This window comes from Lactuca serriola, chromosome 3 (assembly GCF_051521515.1).
Source record: "Lactuca serriola cultivar US96UC23 chromosome 3, Lser_US96UC23_V15, whole genome shotgun sequence".
Taxonomy (NCBI): Eukaryota; Viridiplantae; Streptophyta; class Magnoliopsida; order Asterales; family Asteraceae; genus Lactuca; species Lactuca serriola.
This window is the reverse complement of record NC_136410.1, coordinates 153,556,144-153,580,152: the sequence shown is the minus strand read 5'-3', so window position 1 is coordinate 153,580,152 and position 24,009 is coordinate 153,556,144. Positions and strand designations below refer to the sequence as shown.

The 24,009-nt window shown below is 36.1% G+C and overlaps 1 protein-coding gene across 1 annotated transcript; it reads left to right on the top strand.

Annotated features, from left to right (window-relative positions):
• Positions 1 to 17,772: 17,772 nt before the first annotated feature.
• Positions 17,773 to 19,814, top strand: LOC145095804 (chaperonin 60 subunit alpha 2, chloroplastic-like). Its single transcript, XM_079033626.1, is given in 9 exon segments — positions 17,773 to 17,898; positions 17,983 to 18,022; positions 18,152 to 18,211; positions 18,289 to 18,434; positions 18,535 to 18,799; positions 18,802 to 18,840; positions 18,933 to 19,183; positions 19,252 to 19,452; positions 19,649 to 19,814. Coding segments are annotated over 9 exon segments (1,164 nt in total). The 3' UTR covers positions 19,685 to 19,814.
• The last annotated feature ends 4,195 nt before the right edge of the window (positions 19,815 to 24,009 follow it).

Sequence of the window (24,009 nt, the reverse complement as noted above, 5' to 3'; positions counted from 1 at the left end):
TTAAATCTATGGGGACTAATTCTGATAATTAGTTATATTTATATGTGTTGGGCTTATGACCCATGTTGGACCAAGTTTATGTATGGATACATAAAGAGTTGGGCCACATGAACCATTGATCATAAAACCCATGGGTATGGATTATGGGTTATACCCATGACCCTTGGAATCCTACATATAAATAGGTTACTCCATAGCCAAAATCACCACTTCTTTTCTTAGAGAAATATGGAGGTGTTTTGGTGCATGGAATTCTCTCTCAAGAGCCACCTTTGTCCTAGGTGTGTTGTGATTCAATTTGAGGCATTTCATACTATTGGTGCTAATCTCTTAAGGCCAAATACATCAAGACTTCAAGCCACATAAAAGGTATGTTTCCCTAACTAGTATATTATATGGTTTATGTCAAATGCACAATAGTTATAGGTTTAATGCCTTGGAAACCATTTGCATGTATAATTAGTGAAAACATAGATCCAAACTATTTAGGGTTGTATGTGCACCATAGGATGTTGTATTATACCAAAACCCAACAAATAGGACCAAAGGGGTAGTTTAGTACCAGCTATGACAGACAATGTGATTATGTTGCATTTGTATGTGATAGTAGTAGGGGGTGAAATAGTCCCCATAACCGGTTGAGATAAACCGGAGAGGTAGGTCGGATACCCCGATATGTCTTCCAAGGGTAGGTTATGTTGGATTAGGTGTCTACGTTCATAACTATTTTTGGAATGTACTTGACCCGATTAGCATGGTTCATTTGGGTTGCATGGCATTGCAACACTTGGATAGACTAAATGAGAGAAATGACACTTAAGGATTATTAATATGTTATAAGTTCTAATATATTAACAATATTATTTAATTAGTATTTATCAAATAATTAATTTGGAATTAATTAAGTGATCAAAAAGAGACTAATTAAATATATGGGGTTGATTGTATAAATCATCTATTCTTGTATAGTGGGCTAATTATCTATGGTTTGTATGGATTGGGCTAAAACCCATAAGGTGCTCCATGGATAGTCCATGGAGGTTACAAACCCATGGATCATGGAATATGGAAAGCCATGACAATTAGGGTTTACTTGGTGTAGCCCTACTTGTGCTACAACTATATAAAGACCCCTAGACTAGCAAAATCGGCACTTGTACAAGAAAGAAAGAGGGCTAGCCGATTTTGAGGTGTTAGTGAACTTCTCTCAAGGTTATTCCAAGTGTTGTGGTGTTGTGTGAGACATTTAAGGCATCACACTTGAGGTGCTAGGCTCACAAGGTTCTCAAGGAATCCAAACAACAAAAGGTATGTTCTTCTTCTAGCACTTATGTTTAAAAGTTCCCCATGCTATGCTAGATAGGTTAATAACCTTGGAAAAACAATTTTTCATGTATCTTAGTAAAACATAGATCCAAAGTTTCTAGGGTTGCATGTACATCTTAGGAGTGTTAGAATGCTCAAAACCCTTCAGGTTAGGCACCCGGTATGCCTAGCAGGGAAGGTTGAGCACCCAAATATGCCTGACAGTATGTTTATAGTAGGGTATGTGGTATGATGGGGGAACTCACTAAGCTTCGTGCTTACATTTTACAATTTTGTTTTTAAGTACCTCTTCAACGAAAGGGAAGGAGCCGGCACGGTTGCAACGCATCGCACACACTCTTGATTTCCGCTCTATGATGACTTTGGGATTGTACTCTAACATTATTCGACATGTGTTTATGACATTTGACTTATGGGCTATGAGTTTCATATAATGTTGATGTTCTTTTTCAGAAATGGGTTTAATAAATTAGCTAATCGAAAACGAATTTTTTTTCCTTGAAAATTAGGATGTTACAGAAAAAATATTTTGTAAATAGTTAAAAGTGATAAAATGTAGTGATAAATGCAAAAATTAAATTGTAATATGAATTTAACTAAAATATTTCCTAAAGATACATTTTTAAAATCCAGAAATTGATGAAGTGCATAACTGAACATACATATTCCTATACGTTCATAACTGAATATTTATTCAAAATCATATATACAAGAAAATATGCACATGTTCTATAAACAAGTTTTGTTACCTTCCAAACATTTATTCAAAATCATACATGTTTAAACATTTATACAAAATTATATATGTTCAATATTCAACCTTCATTACCATCTGAACGTTTATAACCATCATAAAATTATAAATTCATAATCATATTTTAAAGAGAGAATTTCATATAAGACCCTCTTAAACTTTAATATATCATATTTGTCCAGTTTAATTTCTCAATATCATATTTACCCTTCATAAACCTACAAAATATCATATATTCAAATCATTTTTATAATGCTTTTAGCATTTTACAATCATTTTTTATACTTTAGAATTATTATAATAATTAAAAATTTTAACCATATTATCCTTATGTCTATAATAATGGAATGCGAACTTCTAAATTGTTGGAATGTCACCGTCTTGACAAACAAAAAGATCATCTTCAACCCACTCTATAAAATGTATATTTTGATTATTTAGTTTTTGTTGTTGTTGATTATCATGTTGTAGATGAAGGATATTTTAAATATTACCATTGATATTTTTATGTTTAAAAAGTATATATATGATATTTTAATATTTAAGAATGACATATATGATATTTTGATGCTTAAAAATGACGTATATGATATTTTGAAATTTTATGAAGGGTAAATATGATATTTAGAAATTTTATGAAGGATAAATATGATATTAAGAAATTAAGTTAGGTAAATATGATAATTGATATTTAAGAAGAGGCATATATGAAATTCTTTCTATTTTAAATTATGTGATAGAACACTATAGTAATGTTTTTTTAAGATTTTAACAATAAAAAATATTTATTTATATTTATATTCTAATATAACAAAAAGAAAGGATTCATATTAAATAAATATCATGCGTGAGTCGACGCTTGGATCCATGGTGGTCGACGATGGTTATTAAGATGGGGAAGGAGCCGGCAATCGATTTCTTGGACACAAGGTTCCTGAGCATGAAACGTATGAAACGTATACACATTAGCTTTTTTCAATTTAATATCCTTTTCTTTAGGTATTATTAAATTCAAAATAACAAATTATTCCTATTTTACTTTATGTGGATGTAATCCAATAGATTAGGGTAGGAAAATCTCCAGAAAAGTCCTAAAATTTTAGTCTAATTTATGAAAAAGACCCGAACTAATTTTTGCTTACATATAAACATAGAATATCGGCTAAAACTTCGGAAAAACCCTTTTTGACCGGTTTCGTAGATTTAGACGGTATTCTGTCTTTTTACGTTAGTTTGCTCAAAATATTAGGATTTTTTTGAAAATTATCCGATAACCAAAATATTAGGATTTTTTTTTTAAATTACTATGAAATTAATGAATATTATTATTAACATATCATTTATAAACATAAATTTTTTTATTATAAATAAAGGAAATACATTTGTTGCTAATTTCTAGGAATACAATGATTGAGTATGTACTTCTCTATTGTTTGTTGACCACTTCAAAGTCTCAATGTTATTTCTATGTATCGTTATGGGTGTCATAATGAGAAGTACTCTGTTAGACGTGACCAATACAATAGTTGATAATATTTATTAATTTTATTGTGCATCATTTTTAATCTGATTCATTGATATATAAATTCTAGGGAAACAGAAAGGTCATGATCGGTTAACCAAGTGAACTAATTGCATAGTCACAACAAGCAAATAAATAGATGAGAAAACCAATTATGGATTCTAATTTGACATAACATTGATCTGATCCAAAGTAAATTCAAATGAATATATAGGATTCAAATATAAAGGTGACTCTCATGTCGTCCAGGCATCTACTCCTTTGTTCCAGGTTTAAATTTATCCAACAACCTAAACCAATAACCATCTTGTGCATGAAGTAGTGATTTAGTATCTTCATCAAGTTTAAAACCTCTTTCTTTCATTTCATGGATAAGCGACTCTGCAATATTAAGTTGCTCATTCTTCAGAAATCCTTGTATAAGAAGGTTGTAGGACCGGGTCTTAGGCAAGAAGCCTTTCTCTTTCATTTCAAGAAACAATTGATTTGCTTCTTCTACAACCCCAACCCCTTGGAGACAAAAACCATTAATCATCACAATATATGTCCTATCATCAGGTTTCAAGCCTTTAATACTTAGCTCCTTGAAAAGCCTCCTTGCAGTATCAAGCTTCCCACTTTTACTCGCACCATTAATGAGTATATGGTATACAGGAATTTCTGAATTTAGCTTGTTGTCACCCATCAAATGAAACAAAGAGAGTGCTTTGTCCACTTTATTGTTGTTGCATAGACCTTCTAAAACTTTCATGTAAGTTATAATATTTGGTCGAGGATAGTAATCTGAGTGTTCCAGCATCTCATTAAAGAGTTCAACTCCAAGTGACCAACATCCAACTTTAAACAATCCCTCTAAATCAATGTGGTAAGTGCTCACATTGGGTTCCACACCATGTTTTCTCATTTTATGTAACAAACGAATGGCCTCTTCTGCATACAATGAATCCTTAAAATGCCCCTTTATTCATATTGGTGTACATGACTCCATTAGGTTCGCAATCTTTGTCTTTGATTAGCTTTTTGAAGAATGCCTCTGCCGCGAGGTCTTTATCTTCAAGGATGAGTCCATGTAATAGTGCTCTGAACGTAAATACATCAGGTACAACAGCACATTTGTAGCCATATTCGAGGACTGCAAATCCTTCCTCGGTGTGGTGCATTTGGCATAAAAACTTTATCACAATGCAAATAGTGAGTGCATCAATAGGAGCACATACGTTGTTCATTCATTGAAAATATCAACTGAACAAGAATAGTGTTTCTTGTTGGTAACAGCTTGCAACGACTCATTGAATCTAGCAACTGTTGGATTAGTGTCTAAGTCCATAACTATTTTGGTATGTACTTGACCCGATGGTGCATGGTCCTTTTGGGTTGCCTTCACCAAAGCAACTTGATTGGAGAAATAAATAGAGAGAGAGGTTATTATGATTTATTAATATGTTATAAGAATAATATATTAAAGGAGAAATCATATTTGTTTAATTAATGTTGGTCAATAATTAATTAAGAATTAATTTTATGATCAAATGTAATTAATTAAACTAGAGGGGCTGAATTGTAATTATGTGATAGTTACAAAATAAGGTAAGGATTATCTTATTAATAGGTTGGACGAATTTAAGGTGATAAGGCCTTAGTATTCGACTATGATAATGATTCAAGGATTATCTTATGGGTTGCTTGGTGGACAAGCAACTAGATAAGGATAATGACTGAAACCCTATCTCTACACCTATATAAACACCCCTTAACTCATGAATTCGGCCAGACCTTCCCTAAGGCTTCTTAGGAACGAATTCAATACCTCCCCTCTCTCCTCATACCTTCTCCATTTTCTCTTGGTGTTTGTAAGCCATTAGAGGAGTGACACTTGTGACTCTAAGCCTTCCAAAGTCAATTCAAGGAGGAATTGGGATTGTTATTGCTACATAACAATCAAGGTAATATCTTAAACCTAATTATATGTTAATATTGATTTCCATATGCTAGAATTAGAGTTTATTGTCTTGGATTCATAGCATGTATAATAGAGAAACCTAGATCCAAGCATTAGGGTTTGTATGAGCACATAGGATGTCTTATGACCAAAACCCATCAGTGGTATCAGAGCCTAGCTTGGTTTCTATTGTATTGATGCTTGATTTGTTTGAAAAATTCGATTTTTTGGTTTCTGGAGGCTGGACTCGCCGAGTCCATAGCTGAACTCGCCGAGTCCATGCAGACTCGACGAGTCCAAGCTTGACTCGACGAGTCAACTCGTCAGATGGGGATATCTTCGCGATTTCTTGCTGTTTTTTCTTATGGATAGTTAACTTATCATATTAGATCAATATAAATCCGATTTTATGATATATTTGACTATATTCTTGATCTAATTGAAGATATTTATCAATTAATCAGATAATTGTTTCCTTATATGATAATTGATTAATTATTTTGATTAAATTGGTAAATTGTTTTGCAAGAAATCATTAAATAAATCAAATATGGATAATTATGTAATTAAATGTAAATTTAGATTATTTGTTATTTGATCCTTGTTGTTATGAAAAGTTTCATATTTTCCCCTTAGGTTTTATAGTTTAAATTTGAACCCAAAGGTTTTGTTGTTTTGAAATTTAAATAGTTAAAACCCTAATGTTTTGAAAAAGGTTTCAAAACTTGCCCTCAAGTTTTGGAATTTAAATTTTGATTAATTGTTTAATTTGATGTGTATTTAAATTTTAAACTCTAATGTTTGAAATGTTTCAAAACTTTCCCTCAAGTTTTTGAATTTAAAAGTTGATTAAAAGTTTAATTAGGAATGTTAAATTCTAAAACCCTAGTATTGTTTTGAAAAAGTTCAAATCACACCCTTATGGTTTTATTAATTAATTAAGGTGTATAATTAAAAGAAGTTTAATAAATCCATAAAAGTTTTGGTTTACAATTTAATTGAATTAAAAGTATAATTGTTAAATTTAACCACCTAATATTTTAAAAGTGTAAAATACACCCTATACTATATATAACATTAAAAGTCTAACATTATATATATGTATGAGTAAAAGTCAATCTTACCGTTAGTAGGCCTCATTCACGAAGCTGGTCTACAAGGGGTGTTTAAGGAAATTGCCTATAAAATGGCGATTGAATGGGTATCCACTCTTACCCACCGCACTCTTGACTAGTGGAGGGTCGTTAGCCGAACGGGTAGGATAGGACGAAACATTCCATTATAAATATAATGAATTATTAAAGTAACTAAATGTATTCATAAAATTCCCAATCTTAGTTACTTAGGCAAAAGTGAATTGATGCAATTCCATGAAATTACACTTTGTGCCCTTGCAAAGACATTAGTGGAGCGTGTGTGGTTTACCGGCACACTAAATGGTTCTAAGCAAAGGTAGCAAAGGGTGACTTAATGTTTGTCATAGTTCGGTGGAGCGTGTGTGGTTTACCGGCACATCGAATAGGTGATTGTAACATGTGAGGGCACCATGTAAGTTTGCATGGTTATTCACACCTGCTTTGTGATCCTCGGCATCCCGGTCACAAACAAGAGGGGCATATCGAGATTTAAACATGCCATTGAAAGTTCAATGAATCTCAAAGGATCTAGGAGTTTTCATAGATTAAAAACTTAAATTTCTTTTTCGTTTTTCGTGGTGGAAATTAGTGAATCGTCATTCACTTACCTTCAAATATTCTGCAATTAGGGTTACGACATCCCTCTCCCGAGTTGTAGAATATTGTGTTGGGTCCTAGCCTTAGTATCTCATTTGGGTGATTTACTAAGGACTCAATCAATCAACTAACTTGAATTTGTTTTCTCCCGTATTGTAGATGTCAAAGTTCGACAACTATGGTTTTCCCAAATCCCGTGGAACAAGCATTCCACATGAATATGATATTCCACGATCCGATCGAGGAACAAGAGATCATACTTCACTTCCTCCTCCTCCAATTATTCTCCCTAACCCACAAGTTCAAAGGCTTGAAAAGTTCAAGATCACTCATGCCCTTTTGGCAAGTAAACATAAAGAAGGAAAACCGGTGTGTGCACACATCCTAGGGATGAAGTCACACATTGATAGGTTAAGAATGTTGGGATCCGTCGTTTGTGAGGAAATGGCTGTTGATTGGGTTCTTCAGTCACTTCCTAACTCATATAGTGAGTTCGTAAGAGAGTACTACATGATGAACCGCGACGTGACCCTTATAGATCTCACCTATATGCTTATTGCTGTTGAATCAGCAATGATTTGGCGCAATAGAAAAGCAAAGTTGATCGGTGAATCTGCCTTCAAGAACTCTATGGATGTAGACAATGGCAACGAAAGACATGCCATGATCGAAAGGTTTGATCATAAGAGAAAGGCGATGTATGAAGTAGTTCCATGTGCTGTTCCAAAAGAGTCGAATTACTTTTATTTCCAAGAGAAGGGGCATCGGAGACGAAGCTGCCCCATTTACCTAAGAGATCTAAGAGATGGGAGAGTCGAAACGTATGGCTCTAATATAGGTAAAATCCATTAACTAACTCTTTTAAGCTCCTATTCTAGATTCTTAGTACATAATGTGATAAGATTACAATTGATGTTATGTAAGATCGAAGAAAGGAAGCTTAAAGGAAGAAGTGAGCAGAATCTAACCATGAAGGAATGGATTTCGATCGCATTTCTCGAAGATTAGATTCTTGAGCTACTACTTAGAGTTAGAATTAGATTGCTAAGAAAGATGTATTAGCATAAGTTTTTCAATGAGTTGCATTGTAAGGACAAATTTTTCCGCATAAAATAAATTTTGATTTTTGTTTATATTATCCTTGCAATGGTGTGTATGAAAAATTGATGTTAAAATGTTTCTATTATTAGCAAAATGGATTTGGTTCTTATTATGTTATTTATGGAAAGTCGAGAATTTACCAAATAGGGAGAGTTTCTCATCGCCCAAGTTTCAATTGGACAGAAATTTGGAATCACGCAACTTGGTTGCATGATGAATGAGAAATTTCATATTTGGAAATTAGACTAATTCGTTTACAAAGTGTCAAGTGAAGGACTAGGAGATCGAGTACACAAAGTTGCGTGTTGATCAAGTTCACCATAAGAGTAACAAAGATATTCGTCATGATTTACTAAAGGTTTAGTAAATATGATTATACTTACAAGATTAAGTGTAATTCTGAATTGATTGAAAATGTTTAAATCAACAGCAGAACGAATAAGAAGAATCAAGTAGGTAGAAAGATAAAAGTTCCTCCATTCTAAGACGAAGGGAGAGTACCTTTTATGCTTTATGATAGGTCTTAATGATTAAGAACCATATTTCAATTGATCCTCTAAGTACAATTGTATGTTTAAGAAAAGAAATCAAGAATTAAAGAAATGGTTAAATCAAAAAGTCAATCATACTTCGTTCCAAAACAAGTCTTAAAGTTAAGATTGTGACATTGAGTGAAAAAGTATTAAGAAGGTTTATAACATTCATTAAATGTGGTAAGTTGTGATGTCTTGGATAAGACAAAGACCAACTAGGACCAATTTATGAAGTGTTTTGATAAAAGCTACACTAACTCTTGAATATTTGTTTGTCAAGAAATGGTTATTGACAAGAGAATCTTATATGTCAAGGAGTCAGTGGGAGTCTTAATGGTCTTGAAAGGTTTCAAGAACAAATCAAATAAACCTTATCAATCATCACTAGCACACGAGTTGAGGTTTACAACCTATCGTGTTGACATTATTTTGTTTCTATGCCAATCCAATCGAGTTACTTATGTATGTGAGTCCTATGAGTTCTCATTTGAATGCATAAAAGGCAAGGACCTTGATCAATGGAAAGTACATTGATAGGAAAAGGTGAGCTGCTTAACTACTTGGAAGACATGGTGGGCAACTGTGCTACCATAAGGCAAGAAATCGAGACTAAGAAAGTTCGATCCATATGAGTTTGAATTTGTTGTAAACTTTGGTTTTGACAAATTCACATGGATAGGAACAAATACACTGTTAAATCTAAGTGTCATAAGCTTTCATCCTTCATGAAAATGATTGTGAGGAAATGCTTTCACTAAGAAAGATTTTAAGAAGATAGTGATTGTAAAATTGCATTCTCGAATTCGATTATGGTTACGGTATCCCTTTCCATAATTTGAATTGTGAGGTTTGGCAATTGTTTACACACACATATGAACTATCTAAGGCAAAGGTGTATAAGTTCAAGAAGCCTTGATAAAAGATTATCAAAGCACTAAGTATTAGAAACATGAACTTAAGAAATTCAATAAGCATTGTTTTTCTGAAAGTTAAGCTATTTCTGAATACATGTCAAAGCTAGTGGGAGCATAAGTGTTATGTTTCATAATAATCATCATGATAGTGGGAGCATAAATGTTATGATTGTATGATTATTAAGGCACATATTGCAAGTTGGCAATATTAATAATAGAAAACAAGAGTTATACCTTGCAAAGTCGTAAGAGTTGTAAAGTTGTTTTGCTATAATTAAGGGAGAGAATATTATGCTTCATTTCAAATCTAAAGGATTAGGTTGAGAAATGTTAATAAATTTAGTCAAGGGTACATAGTGTGTTCTTAAAATTTCGATTATGATTACGACATTCCTTTTCACAATTCGAATTTTGAGAACATAGCAAATAAAACATTATGCGTCGTGTCCCATACGCTTCGGGTATAGGATCGATTGCAAATATTTTAATGTTTGACCATTCTAAAATTTTCCAAATGTCTAGCGCATTTAGAGGGAAAAAGGACTAGAATCGGTTTTGACTAAAATAATTAAACAACTATCAAAGGACAATCCAAAGTTCGACGAGGATTGGTCGCTTGTGAGTAGTTGGAAGTATAGTATTGGAAAATATGGAAATGTTTCCATATTGGATGGACCATATCGACATTATTATGAATAGATAAGATTCTATTAAGAATGAGTTAGAAGCATGTCCATATTGGGAATTGAATATTGAAAAATCTATGTCTAAGATTAGAAACTTTTATGCAAAAGGATGTTCAAAGGAAAGTACTTTGAGTGAGAGACATCATATCTAAGGAATTGTCTTGTAACAATCTCCGATAGAAGACTTTGTAATATCATTGGCAATAGTCTTTGTGACTTTGGTGCAGTGACATTACAAAAGGATCGTTGCATAAAATGTTAGAATCTAGCATACTCTATAAGTGGAAAGAATTTGATATTCTTAAACTTATGGTTCTTAAACTTATGGTTCTTAAACTTATGGAAAAGGATTAGGAGTTGTGAAATGAGAATGATTGGAAATGTGTTCAATATGATCTATTTCACAAAGAAACAACCATAGGTAAACATTGTGTGCATGCTAGGAGCATGGGACAAGTGTTGTAATTCAAGTAAGAAGTTGATTACCCGAAACGACAAGTAATGAGTAATCGATATGGTGATAAATAAAAGGAGTTTTATTTATACTCAAAGGTTTGAGGCCATATGGGATTAGTATTATTCTTGTGTTTCACCTTGCATGTTTTGACTTCCAGAATAATTGAGTTTATTAAGAATAATCGAATTATTCAAACGGGCCACGGTCGTTCATATGTTGGAAGTAGATATGAATGACGACTGTCGTGAATTGGTGTGTGGATTGTCAAAAAGAGTATTAGACATAAGCAAATGTTTGCTGCAACGTTCATGAGTGCTTATGAATATGAATTTGAGCATTGGATTAAACCCACGCTCACTTGGATCACTCCATGAATTGTATCACGAGTGATTGGTGAGACGATAACATCTTATATTCTTGAAACCGAGATGTGTGAGTTGTATCTTGCAAATCGGTTGCACATTGATAATATGTAAACGCACTAGTAACTTGGTGTTATAAAACATATTGTTGTGTGTGATTCGGTGAGTAAGTGCAAGTAAGCATTGTATCAAAGTTTATCCGTTCCTTTTATCCAAGGTAGGATAAAAGCGATATCTTTGGGCCCCTCGATGGTTTAGTGATGACAAATGTAAATGCTCGGCCGGGCTAGGGCTAATTTGATTTTTTCAATTAGTCAGTCATCATAAATCGGGAATCGAGATATAGTACAAAGAGAATGATTTTAAATCATATCTCATATGATATCTAGAATGGAGGAATATATGATCCCTTATCTAAGGACACGCGTACCTGATATGATCAGAGTTGACAGCGGCTTTGTAAAGCTACGATTGCAGATCAGGATCTGAAGTCATACGCATAATAGTTGTTAGACTTATCCAAGTGGGAGACTGTTGGATTAGTGTCTAAGTCCATAACTATTTTGGTATGTACTTGACCCGATGGTGCATGGTCCTTTTGGGTTGCCTTCACCAAAACAACTTGATTGGAGAAATAAATAGAGAGAGAGGTTATTATGATTTATTAATATGTTATAAGAATAATATATTAAAGGAGAAATCATATTTGTTTAATTAATGTTGGTCAATAATTAATTAAGAATTAATTTTATGATCAAATGTAATTAATTAAACTAGAGGGGCTGAATTGTAATTATGTGATAGTTACAAAATAAGGTAAGGATTATCTTATTAATAGGTTGGACGAATTTAAGGTGATAAGGCCTTAGAATTCGACTATGATAATGATTCAAGGATTATCTTATGGGTTGCTTGGTGGACAAGCAACTAGATAAGGATAATGACTGAAACCATATCTCTACACCTATATAAACACCCCTTAACTCATGAATTCGCCCAGACCTTCCCTAAGGCTTCTTAGGAACGAATTCAATACCTCCCCTCTCTCCTCATACCTTCTCCATTTGCTCTTGGTGTTTGTAAGCCATTAGAGGAGTGACACTTGTGACTCTAAGTCTTCCAAAGTCAATTCAAGGAGGAATTGGGATTGTTATTGCTACATAACAATCAAGGTAATATCTTAAACCTAATTATATGTTAATATTGATTTCCATATGCTAGAATTAGGGTTTATAGTCTTGGATTCATAGCATGTACAATAGAGAAACCTAGATCCAAGCATTAGGGTTTGTATGAGCACATAGGATGTCTTATGACCAAAACCCATCAGCAACCGGTGGCAGAGGTTGTCGGTGTGTAATTTCATGGAACAGTTGCAGGGCATCGTCACAATTAGTAATCCTGTGAAAGATAGATATACGACGACTGGAACAAGAATTTGAATGAAACGAATCTACAATCGTTATTCTGGTACCTACTTCTACTAAAGTGGAAGGACTTGTGGAAGAAAGAAGGGAAGAATGAGTGAAGAAGGTACCTTTGAATTTGTTAAGGGGATAGTAGATGATAAACGAAACGAGTTTTTTGGAATTCACCATCACCGCCATGATCGTTTACAATCTAAAATCAAGAACACAGATCCACTTTGTATACCATCAACCAAAATAGGGCGTATCTTAATAGGGTTTATCTCAACCCCAACATACTTCAACAAAAAAAACTAAAAAAACCGAGCCAATCAAGAGACTACAAGGATAATACCCTTATTCACGACATTTTCTACCCCTATGCCGACGATAAGTTGTCGGTAAAGCCTACACCGACGACTTATCGTTTGTAAAAGGTCGTATGTATTGCTTTGTCGGTAAAAGTGGAAAATGTCGTCCGAATAGATGTCGTCCGTATAGGTCAACCAGTTTCGACGACTTGTTGTCGGAAAATGGTCGTCGAAGTGATTTTCAAGAAAAAAAAATTATTATATACTTTAACAGACGACTTATCAAAATAACAAAAAAAAAAAGAAAAAAGAAAGAAAGAAAAACAAGTCTTCAACAAACATTGTTCAAAATAATATAAAAGATCAATCACAATCTTGCATGGTCTCCTCATTCTCCTCTCCCTGATCTCGTTGCTAGGTTCGGGGGTATTTTGTTGATAAATTTGAAATTGTGGCATATGGTGGTTGGAAGTTCTGAATTACGAATGCCAATGAATTATTATACACTTGTTGCATTTGTTGCATTTGTTAGGTTAATGCAACAACTTGGGAATTATCTGTTTTTTGAAATTGGGATTTGGAAGATTTGGAATGTTTGGAATGTTGACTTGGAATTAAATGATTGTTGATGCTTGGTTTCTTTCCAACTCTACGAACATGTCCGTGTCACTTGATACTCACTGAGGGCAAGAGTGAGGCAATGTTCCTCATTACCAACCTCAGATTTGAGCCTTATTTAAGCTCATTTATGACCTTTCTTCCTTACAAACCTCCACTATCTTTAAACGTCCCTAGAACCCTCGTTACCATTGCGAGTGATCCTTGAGCTTAAAGGTGCCAAAAGTAACCTTTTTTGGTTTGTTTGCAAGAAGAAGGAGGAGGTGAGAAAGTCTTGGATGTGGGAGAGCTTCTAGATCCTAACTCTAAGACATCTTGAGGAGATTTTGGAGGTAAAAAGCTCATATCATTCTAATCCATTTTCAAGTTTGAGTTAGGGTTTTGTAATAAGTCCATTTTTGGCCCATGGATCCTCTCTTTTGAGTTTGAGCAACTCCAGAGGTTAGAAATGTTAGATATGAGTTCATTTTCCATGTTAAAAGCATAAAAATGCTAACTTGATGGTTGTTTTGGCACCATGCATGAGTTGAAGATCTTAAAGGGAGTCTTAATAGATTAAATGAGGTGTTGGGTTCCCATATGGCGTGCAAAGGCTTAAAGTTGCCAACTTTATGCCCAAGGACCTTTAAATGACCAAGATATGGAATTAGACGAAGTAGCTGCATGAATTAAGCACTTAATGGCTATATGTGCAAAACAGCTTGTACGCTGGTTATACTAGTTTATACGTTGCGTGTACCGCCAAAGGACCTAGTACGCTAAGCGTACTAATGATTTATGTTGGACGTATGCTTCCACTGAGTTTTGGGCTTACATTGGGATTTTGAGCCATTTGGGCCTTACTTAACATTGGGCTTGGATCTATTAGAGTAGTTGGGCCTTTGAACTTGTTATAGGTGGTATGGTTGGGCCTTTTGGGCCTTGTGGCCCATTATTGTTTTGGACCTTGGATGTTAGGCTCATTAAAGAAGAAAGACTTTTGGGCCTTATTGGAGGAGTTTGTACTTATAGTTTTGGCATATTCCTTGAGTTTGTAACTTAATTCTAATTAGGATAACTTGTGTATATTAAGTGTGAGATTTTTGGACCGCTAGTCGAGCCGTATTTTTATCAGCAGTCTCTGGTGACTCTTTTCACTATATTAACGGGTCGAAGGCACCAAGGCCGGCCATTATATGACATGAGGATTGATAGTTGTTATGTGTTTATTTGTATGAAGACCATGAGGTTAGCCCATGTATTTGGATATCAGGACATAGGGGTAGCCCGTAGTATTCCAGGTAAAGACCATGGAGGTAGCCCATGGCACTTGGATGTCAGACCATGGGGGTAGCCCATGGCATTACAGGTAAAGACCATGGGGGAGCCCATGGAACTTGGATATCAGACCGTGGGGGTAACTCATGGCATTCCAAGTAAGGACCACGGGGGTAGCCCATGACAATTTTATGTATTTTGCATGGTATTATGTGATTGTATGTTTCAGATATTTTAGGAATTTACTAAGCTTTTGCTTATAGTTTATTTTGGGAATCCACTAAGCATTCACTCTCCAAAAATTTCTGCACTTAATGATTTCGATACTTTGATCTTTTGACATGACTTGATGTAATGGATTTTTGGAAACAAATTATGTATTATCTGATTTTGAGTTGTTACAAGTTGGTATCAGAGCCTTGGTTTAAGAGATTCGGGCACATTCTCGGGTGTGTCAGAACTCAAACTGAGAAATTATAATCTTTAAATAGAAAAATAATTGAATTTTATCTGAAAAGGTTTTATTAATTAAAAGGGAGAGTGAAATGTGTGTGATCAACCTACCTCAAGTAAGTGTCTTCCCAATTTATCCATGTTTGTGTGTTATGATTGGTATGCTCAATATGTGGAATTGCAAGCTAGAGTAGGGCTAAGGATACCATCAGGAGCTACATGATAGAATTTTCTGACTTGCGTGATGCCTTATAACCTAGGAAGATTTGATGCTTGTATTACATGAAATCGAGGTTAACTTTGTTAATTGCTAAATGTATGCTTTCAAAGTTATATACGATTAGGAATGCATAACCCTAGAATGATGAATTCTCTCTCATTTCCTATTCCTTGTTTGGTTGTGGACTTAGGGTAGAAACTTGATTTTACATTCTATGGGATTCTATTTGTGTATACTTGCATGCATAAGGAAACCTACGGTGTTGATTAAGGTTTCTGGTTTTGTGAGGGTTGAGAAATCCTAGGAGAATCTAGGATGTATATGTGCTATGATATATGGGTTATATTTTGGAGTATAGTTGGGTGAATTGGAGGTATCGGTTTTGATCTTGAGGAAGGTACATGTAGATGTGGAAGGTAATATTGGATCTGTACTACTGAAACCACACGACATGTACCTGAGACAAGAGCAGACTTGGGAACTCTAAGGAGCCTGATGAGAAGGAACCCCTTTCAACGTTATTTATCAAATTATTTATCGAAATTTTTTTCCCGTGTTGTATTTCAGTTGAGGATGGTGATTACTACATGAGGGGGATCAGGTTCATGATTAGGTTCTACTTCGGGTTCGGGTTTCGGTGTGGACCCGATTGATGAGAAGGTGCACGAGCTTATCACAGCCGAGGTTACGTGCAACATCCTTGATTCTACCCCGATGATTTTCGGTAGCATCAATCAGGGGATTATGGAGATCATGGAGGAGTGACTCAGATCATTCGAGCCGAGATTGCTGCGGGCCAGATCGGGACTCGAACTCCCTTATTCCGGAAGTTCATTGCGTGTGGAGCACCTGAGTTCTTTGGGGTTAAGGACCCCATCACTAGACATCGTTGGATCGCTGACATGGAGAATGCTCAACGCGCGGGGTTTTGTCCCGAGGCGGCAAAATTGGGATTCGCGTCCTGCATGTCGAGGGACTGGGCATGGAACTAGTGGGAGGAAGTGACCCGTGAGGTAGGGACAGTGAGAGTGACGGTGATGACATGGGATGAGTTTGTTCAGAGGTTTGATCGGAAGTTTGCACTGGCCATTGAGGTGCAACGATTGGTGAGTGAGTTCCAGGACCTTCACCAGACCACGGACACTATGGCACTGATCATTGCCAGATTCAGGGAGAGGGCACTGTTAGTTCTGTAGTACGCTGCGGATGAAGAGATGAAGAAGATGAGATATTATGCCATGCCGATTTTATATGAAATTTCATGAGCTTTTCAGGGAGCAAAACCATGAATGACATGGTTGAGATGGCTTAGGAATAGAAAACCGAGTTGGAGCTCCAGACGAAGTGGAAGCTGGAGCAGGTTCAGTCAGCAGTGGGTCAGCCCAAGAAGCCTAAAACCTCTAACACTTCTAGCAAAGGCCAGCAGGGTGGGGGCCGTTGTGCCAAGTACGTCAAGCCACACAGTGGGGCATGCCGCACTACTAGAAAAACAGCCTTTTACGACGCGCAATTTATGATACGCATTGATTTATTATACACAAAAGTGGGTAACCTAAAAATAATGTCAGCTCTTTAAAAATTTTAAGGATTTCCAACGTGCATTTTTGCGTACCCTAAAATTAGTGTCAGAAAAAAAAAACACGGAGGGCGCTTATTATAAAATGTGCGTCATCTAGACATGTCGTTTTATATTTTTTAATGAAACACGGGTTGTTTAGTTGGAAGTGGGAAAAGAAAACCCAAAAATTAGAAAAGCCTGTTTTCCCTTCCCTCTTTCCCTCTTTGCCCTAAGCATTTTTTGACGCATTGTTCTTTATCCCCACAATCGACGATACATCTTTCCCCTCCCCACATCGACCGCCAACTACTCCCCTCGCACTCCGGCCACCGCTATGTGCTCTTTCATGGTCGTCGACCCTCTGCCATCTCCGACCCTCCTCCATCGTCGACCCTCCACCATCGTCAACGTCGAGACGAGCAGTGGTAGAGAAGATGTCGGAGAGTCCTTTGGTGCCGGGGTTCTCACTGGCGGCTCATCCGGAGATAATGAGAGCAGTGCGACAAACCAAATTTCAGGGGCAAATTTGTCGATCCGTTTTTAGGGTTTATTCCCACTCATCATTCCATCGCATCCTCTTTCAATTTCTTAGTGTAATCTCTCTCTCAACTCAAAGATAACGATGGATGAACTGAAACACCGACTTCTTCATTGTGTAAGTACTCCGTCTTCATTCCGCTATGATACGTCGGTAATCCGTCGCCTTCCAAGCAAGATTTCGCATTCTCCATTCAAAGTCGGTGCTAGGGTGAGCTCGATGGAGCTGCTTCTTCATAATCCCACTGACACCCTCTTCATCTGTTAAGGTTCCTTCTCCGCCGACCTTATATGATTCTCCGTAATCCCTCCAACACTCCTCGACATCTACGATGGTTAGTACTTCTCGACTCGGTCCTGGTCTTATTCTTTGCTAGTATGCTTCTTTTCTTCCTCTGTTTACTATTAAGATATATTTGATTTGTGGTCAATGTTCTTATTGGTCAAAATTTTTTGTCTCAAAGAATTGATCAAAGTTTTGAAAAAGAAAATGATTCCAGTCAGCAAAAGAGATTATATAAAAGGTAAATTTCTTTTCTTTTTAGTGTTTTCTTCCATGAGATTCTGTAAACTCTAAAGATTCTTTTCTTCCTGTTCACAGCCATAGCTTCCATCTCTGCTGGAAATGATGAATTTATTGGAAACTTAATTGCCGAAGCCATTGATAAAATTGGTCATGATGGAATAATTTCTATTGAATCTTCTTCATCAAGTGAAACTTCTGTGATTGTTGAAGAAGGAATGAAGGTATCAAGTGAAATACATCTTGTGATATTTTATTCATACATTCTTTTTAGCTTTTTCATTTTCATATTTTAATATCTATTCAGGAATACTTTCCCTACAGATCGACAAAGGATACATGTCTCCTCATTTTGTCACAAATCAGAACAATTTGTCTGTGGAATTTGAAAATGCTAAAGTCCTAATAACAGATCAAAAGATATCATCCGTGAAAGAAATTGTCCCATTTCTAGAAAAGTGTACTCAATTAAGTGTCCCTTTGCTCATTTTTGCTGAAGATATCTCAATCTCAGTTCTTGAAACCCTAATTGTTAACAAAAATCAAGGTTTACTTAGGGTTGCTATTGTGAAATGTCCTGGTGTTGGGAACAAAAGAAAGCTTTACTTCAAGATATTACCCTCATGACAGGTAATTCTGTAACAATTTAAATATTTCATATATTACATTTTGAAGACTTGTTTTATGCCACCTTTCTGCTGACATTTATCATGTTAAAATAGGAGCTGATTTTTTATCTGGAGATTTGGGTTTATCTCTAGAATATGCAACCTATGATCAACTCGGAATTGCACAAAAAGTAACTATAACAAGTAATTACACAACTATTGTTGTTGATCCATTCATGAAAGCTGAAATCAAAGCAAGAATTTCATAAAAAAAGAAACATCTTTCTAAAACAAATAGTTCTTATCATTCTAAAAAGCTCAGTGAACGAATTGCAAAACTCTCTGGTGGTGTTGCCATTATCAAGGTCAGTTTATTTATTAATCATGACTAAAATAATGTATATAGAATGAATTGAAAGAATTTTGGTTATAGGTAGGGGCCCACACTGAGATGGAATTAGAAGATCGAAAGCTAAGAAATGAGGATGCAAAAAATGCCACGTATGTAGCCATGGATGAGGGTATTGTGCCTGGTGGTGGGGCCACTTATATACATCTTCTTGAGGAAATTCCCTCCATTAAAAAGTTAATGGAAGATCCAGATGAAGAAAGTGGTGTCAACATCATAGCATCTGTATGTTTCTGTTTCCTATGTTCTTTCTGCATTCAATAAAAAAGTCAAAAAGAAAACTGATATAGCTTACTAGATTAAGTTACTTACTAACCATGTATTACAGGGATCAAAATTAGACATATGTCTAACTGTTCACTCTCCCCTTTTAAATAACTATAGGAAATTAGACTAATTTAAATATTTAAAATCATCACAGGCCTATATTTGGTTTCTGACAAGCAAATTCGTTTAAAGATTTTCTCTCCTAATGTTCTTGACATAACTCTGGCATCAGAACAATGATAATGTCATACATTAAGGCTCCCAACTGTTTAATTCTTGCTGTGACACCAAAAAATTCAGACCTTGCCAACTCAAATACCCTGCAGATTGCTGGAAATGCTGATCCATGTGGTATTTGACTCCATGCACGAGAGGCTGCGTACACATGCTGAATTTGTTGCTTCCTTTGGAGGTGGTGTTCGAGAAAAAGCGGTAACTCCTCTCCTCTTTCTTTTTTATATTTCCTTCCACAAAGGAGAATTTTGGAATATAATATTAATATTAATAATACTTGAATATGGTTTGTCTGACAGATGATTGAGTCAAGATTTAATGAGCTTCTTGCTCATGCTAAAATACTTCTGAGGAAGAAATGGTTATTTGGAGTACTGGATGACTTTGTCACCAAACAACTACCCCACAATGTTACCTGGGGATTGAGCTTGTTATATGCTATAGAGCACAAAGCTGATCGTTCATTGACTTCCACTCAAGGTCAATTCCCATTCTCAATTCCGATTCATCATGACATTTGTTTACGACAATTGGAAATAGTTTAGTAGGTGTGAATCGATTACCTGAACCTAATGAAATGTAGGCTTTTATTTTTTTTGCTTGGATGTGAGTGGATTTTTTTGTTAGCAGGTGAGCTTGCACATGCATTGCGGTTTTTGGCATCAGTTGTATCTCAAAGCTTCTTGGCCTTTGGTGACATCTTGGAGCTGCATAGAAAGTTCATCAAACTGTCTGGTGGTGTTAATTGGATATTTGAACTTGAGGAACTTCTTGATGCTGCACAATCTGGTTAGTGTTTTATCTAATCTTTTAGGCTGTTCCTTATTTACTAATAATCTGATGGAAATTGCAGATGAAAATGCCGGTACTTCATCAAAGTCCAATGAGGAATCTGAGGATGTTATCTCTTTTTCGGTGGTTGATATTATCACGCCAACACAGAATTTATTAGCCAGAAAGTTGACTTGCGAGATAGTACCAGGGAAAAGCCTTCTTCTTATCGGTTAGTTTTATAGTCAGAGATTATGATTGTAAATACTTGTGAGGATTAAAAAAAATAAAAATATAAAATGAAGATATTGTTACTACTACTACGAATAAATAAGAAATTATTTGGTACAAGAAAATGTAAGTTTCTATGCCATATCAATGTTAAGCTGAAATTAGAAAGTATTGTGTTCATTTCTTAGAACAAATATATAATTACTCATATATTACTTTATCAGAAACGAGGTTTATGATCTTCATCAAGCTGTGCTAGGTAAATGCTATATTTAACATTAAGATATATTAGAAAATGAGAAATGAGTTAATTTATTTATTTTGATTTGTTGTTCATCAAGCTGGTTGGTATGCATCCTATTCTATGTCCAACACAACAGGGATGATGATGGTGCATTTATATCTTCTTAACTTGTTACCTAATAATTTTTCTCATCTTATTACATCATATTTCTTCATTTTTAACTCCTTAATTTATCAATCTAATCATTATTAACTTCATTCTTGTAAAACTAGGTGTCTATGCTATATAATGATTGGTTTTCCACTTTTCATGGTGGAAGTGGACAGAGGGTTTCTCTTTCGTAGTTTGTAACATCTTGTATTCAAGAAATAGCAATGTACTTTCCATAAAAAAATTATAAATTATATTCTTTGAAAATTTTGCTAGATTGGTAGGTTTAAAAGTATAATGTCCTAATAAGAATTAATTTTAAAAGTAGAATGAAAATGACAAGTGATTTTGTGTTGTGTTTACAGGGTTGATGAAAGTGAATAGCTCTAGAGTTAGAAGAGGAAAAGAAAGCTCAAGCTGAAAGAGATAAGATGCTGCAAGTGCAAGTGTTGCATTCTTCATTTCAACTGTTATTATGAAACAAAGAGTAGATTAGATGAATGCAAATTTATATATTGTAAGAAATAGAATTGTATGACATTAAATTTTATGCAATGGATTGTATTTTTTGCATATGGTATTTTATTTCTATTATGAGACATTAAATGGAAATTTAATTTAAAAATTAATAAATATATAAATATATATATTTTTTAAACATTTAAATTTATGATACGCAAAAATGTGTGTCATCTTCATTTATGACATGGCCTTTCTTGACAGGGGTTTTAATGATACGCATTGCGTGTCATTAACACGTGCGTTGTAATTGCGCATCTCTTTATGACAGGGCCTTCCTTGACGCGCATTTGCGCGTCGTCTAAGCCTTTGACGACACACAATGAGCGTCGTAAAGGCTGTTTTTCTAGTAGTGTCGGGTAGTAGGCCCGATATGCTACGATTATGGTCAATCGGGCCACATGAGCAGGGAGTGCCCCAAGAAGGGCTTGATTTGTTTCCACTGCGACTAGACCGGCCATAAAAAGGCTGATTTTCCGAGATTATCTGGTGGAGCAGAGGTGGCACCTGCGCCATCCACCTTGAGTATTACCAATGGTCGACAGGGCAAGGCGGAGGCTCCTGCGGTAAAGATCAAAGCATTTTAGTTTACCACTGATGAGGCACGAGCAGGGCCGGATGTTGTTACTTGTATATGATTTAACTTTACATTTATTTGTCTTCTTGTTATGCTTATAGGTGTTATGATTTGGTATAAGGACCTTTTTAGTCAATGGGTTTTCGACTCATGTGTTGTTTGATTCGGGGGCTACCCGATGTTTTGTATCTCTTGTGATCAGAAAAAGTTTCGAGGCACTCCGAAGACTTTCGATTCCCCAATGGAGGTGGAGATTGCGGACGACCGCACTATGAGCACTGCGAGGATATACCGGAGATGTGTTATAAACATGTTCGGTGAGAGGTTTCCCATCTATTTGGTACCGATTCCCAAGAGGGGATTGAAGGTGATCATTAGGATGGACTGGTTGGGGCCCAATGGGTCCTTGATTGATTGCGAGTGGCAGTTAGTGAGGGTTCGACCCTAAGTGAGGGAGAACTGGTCATTTCCAGTGAGAGAGTCTCGCGTGGACTGACTCTCTTTTTGGCCGTGAGGGCTAGGCGGTTTTTCAACATGGCTATTCTGGGTTTTTGGCTTATGTTTCGGACACACGGGTTGAGGCGACGATAGAGTAGAGCAGGGTACACATCGTACAAGATTATTGCGATGTGTTTCCCGAGGATTTTCCGGGAGTGCCTCCAGAGAGGCAGGTTGAGTTTCAGATTGATTTGATTCCTGGTTCGGCTCCTATCCTCAAGGCGTCGTATCGTCTAGCCCCGCCTAAAATGCAGAAGTTGTCTACATAGCTACAGGAGCTGCCAGACAAGGGTTTTATCCACCCGAGCAGTTCCCTGTGGGGAGCACCGATTCTATTCATGGAGAAGACGGATAGGTTGCCCAAGATGTGTATCAACTAACAGGAATTGAACAAGCTGAGAGTGAAGAACTGTTACCCACTTCTGAGGATCGATGATTTATTCGATAAGCTTCAGGGTGCATCTTGGTTTTCCAAAATTGATCTTCAGTCAAGGTACCATCAGATGAGAATCGGGGACGAGGATGTACAGAAGACATCCTTCAGAACTCGTTATGGTCATTACGAGTTTGTGGTGATGCTATTCGAGCTCACCAATGCACCTACAACGTTCATGGACCTCATGAACCAGGTTTATAGGCCGATGTTGAACTGGTCTATGATTGTTTTTATTGATGATATCTTAGTCTACTTTAATACCAAGGAGCATCATGAACATCATTTGAGAGAGGTGTTGGATACCTTGAGGAGGGAGAGGCTTTATGCCAAATACTCCAAATGTGAGTTTTGGTTGCGTGAGGTGCAGTTTTTGGGGCACGTCATCAAACAGGTTCGTATCTTGGTGGATCCGGCTAAGATTGAGGTGGTGATGCATTGGGAAGTTACGAAGAACGCATCTGAGATCTGGAGTTTCTTGGGTCTTGTGGGATATTACCGGAGGTTTATCCAGGACATCTCAAAGATTATGGTGCCTTTGACCCGCTTGACCAAGAACAATGTGACCTTTCAGTGGGGCCCAGATCGGCAGATGGCCTTCGATACCCTGAGGTAGAGGTTGTGTAAGTACCCAATTCTTGCGCTGCCCAAGGGATTGGATGATTTCGTGGTTTATTGTGACGCTTCCATTACGGTTTTGGGGATGTCCTCATGCTGAGAGGACATGTGATCGCTTACGCCTCAAGGCAACTTAAGCCTCATGAGGCAAATTACCCCACGCATGACTTGGAATTGGGGGCGGTGGTGTTTTCCATCAAGATTTGGAGGCATTGTTTGTGCGAGTTCCGATGCACTATC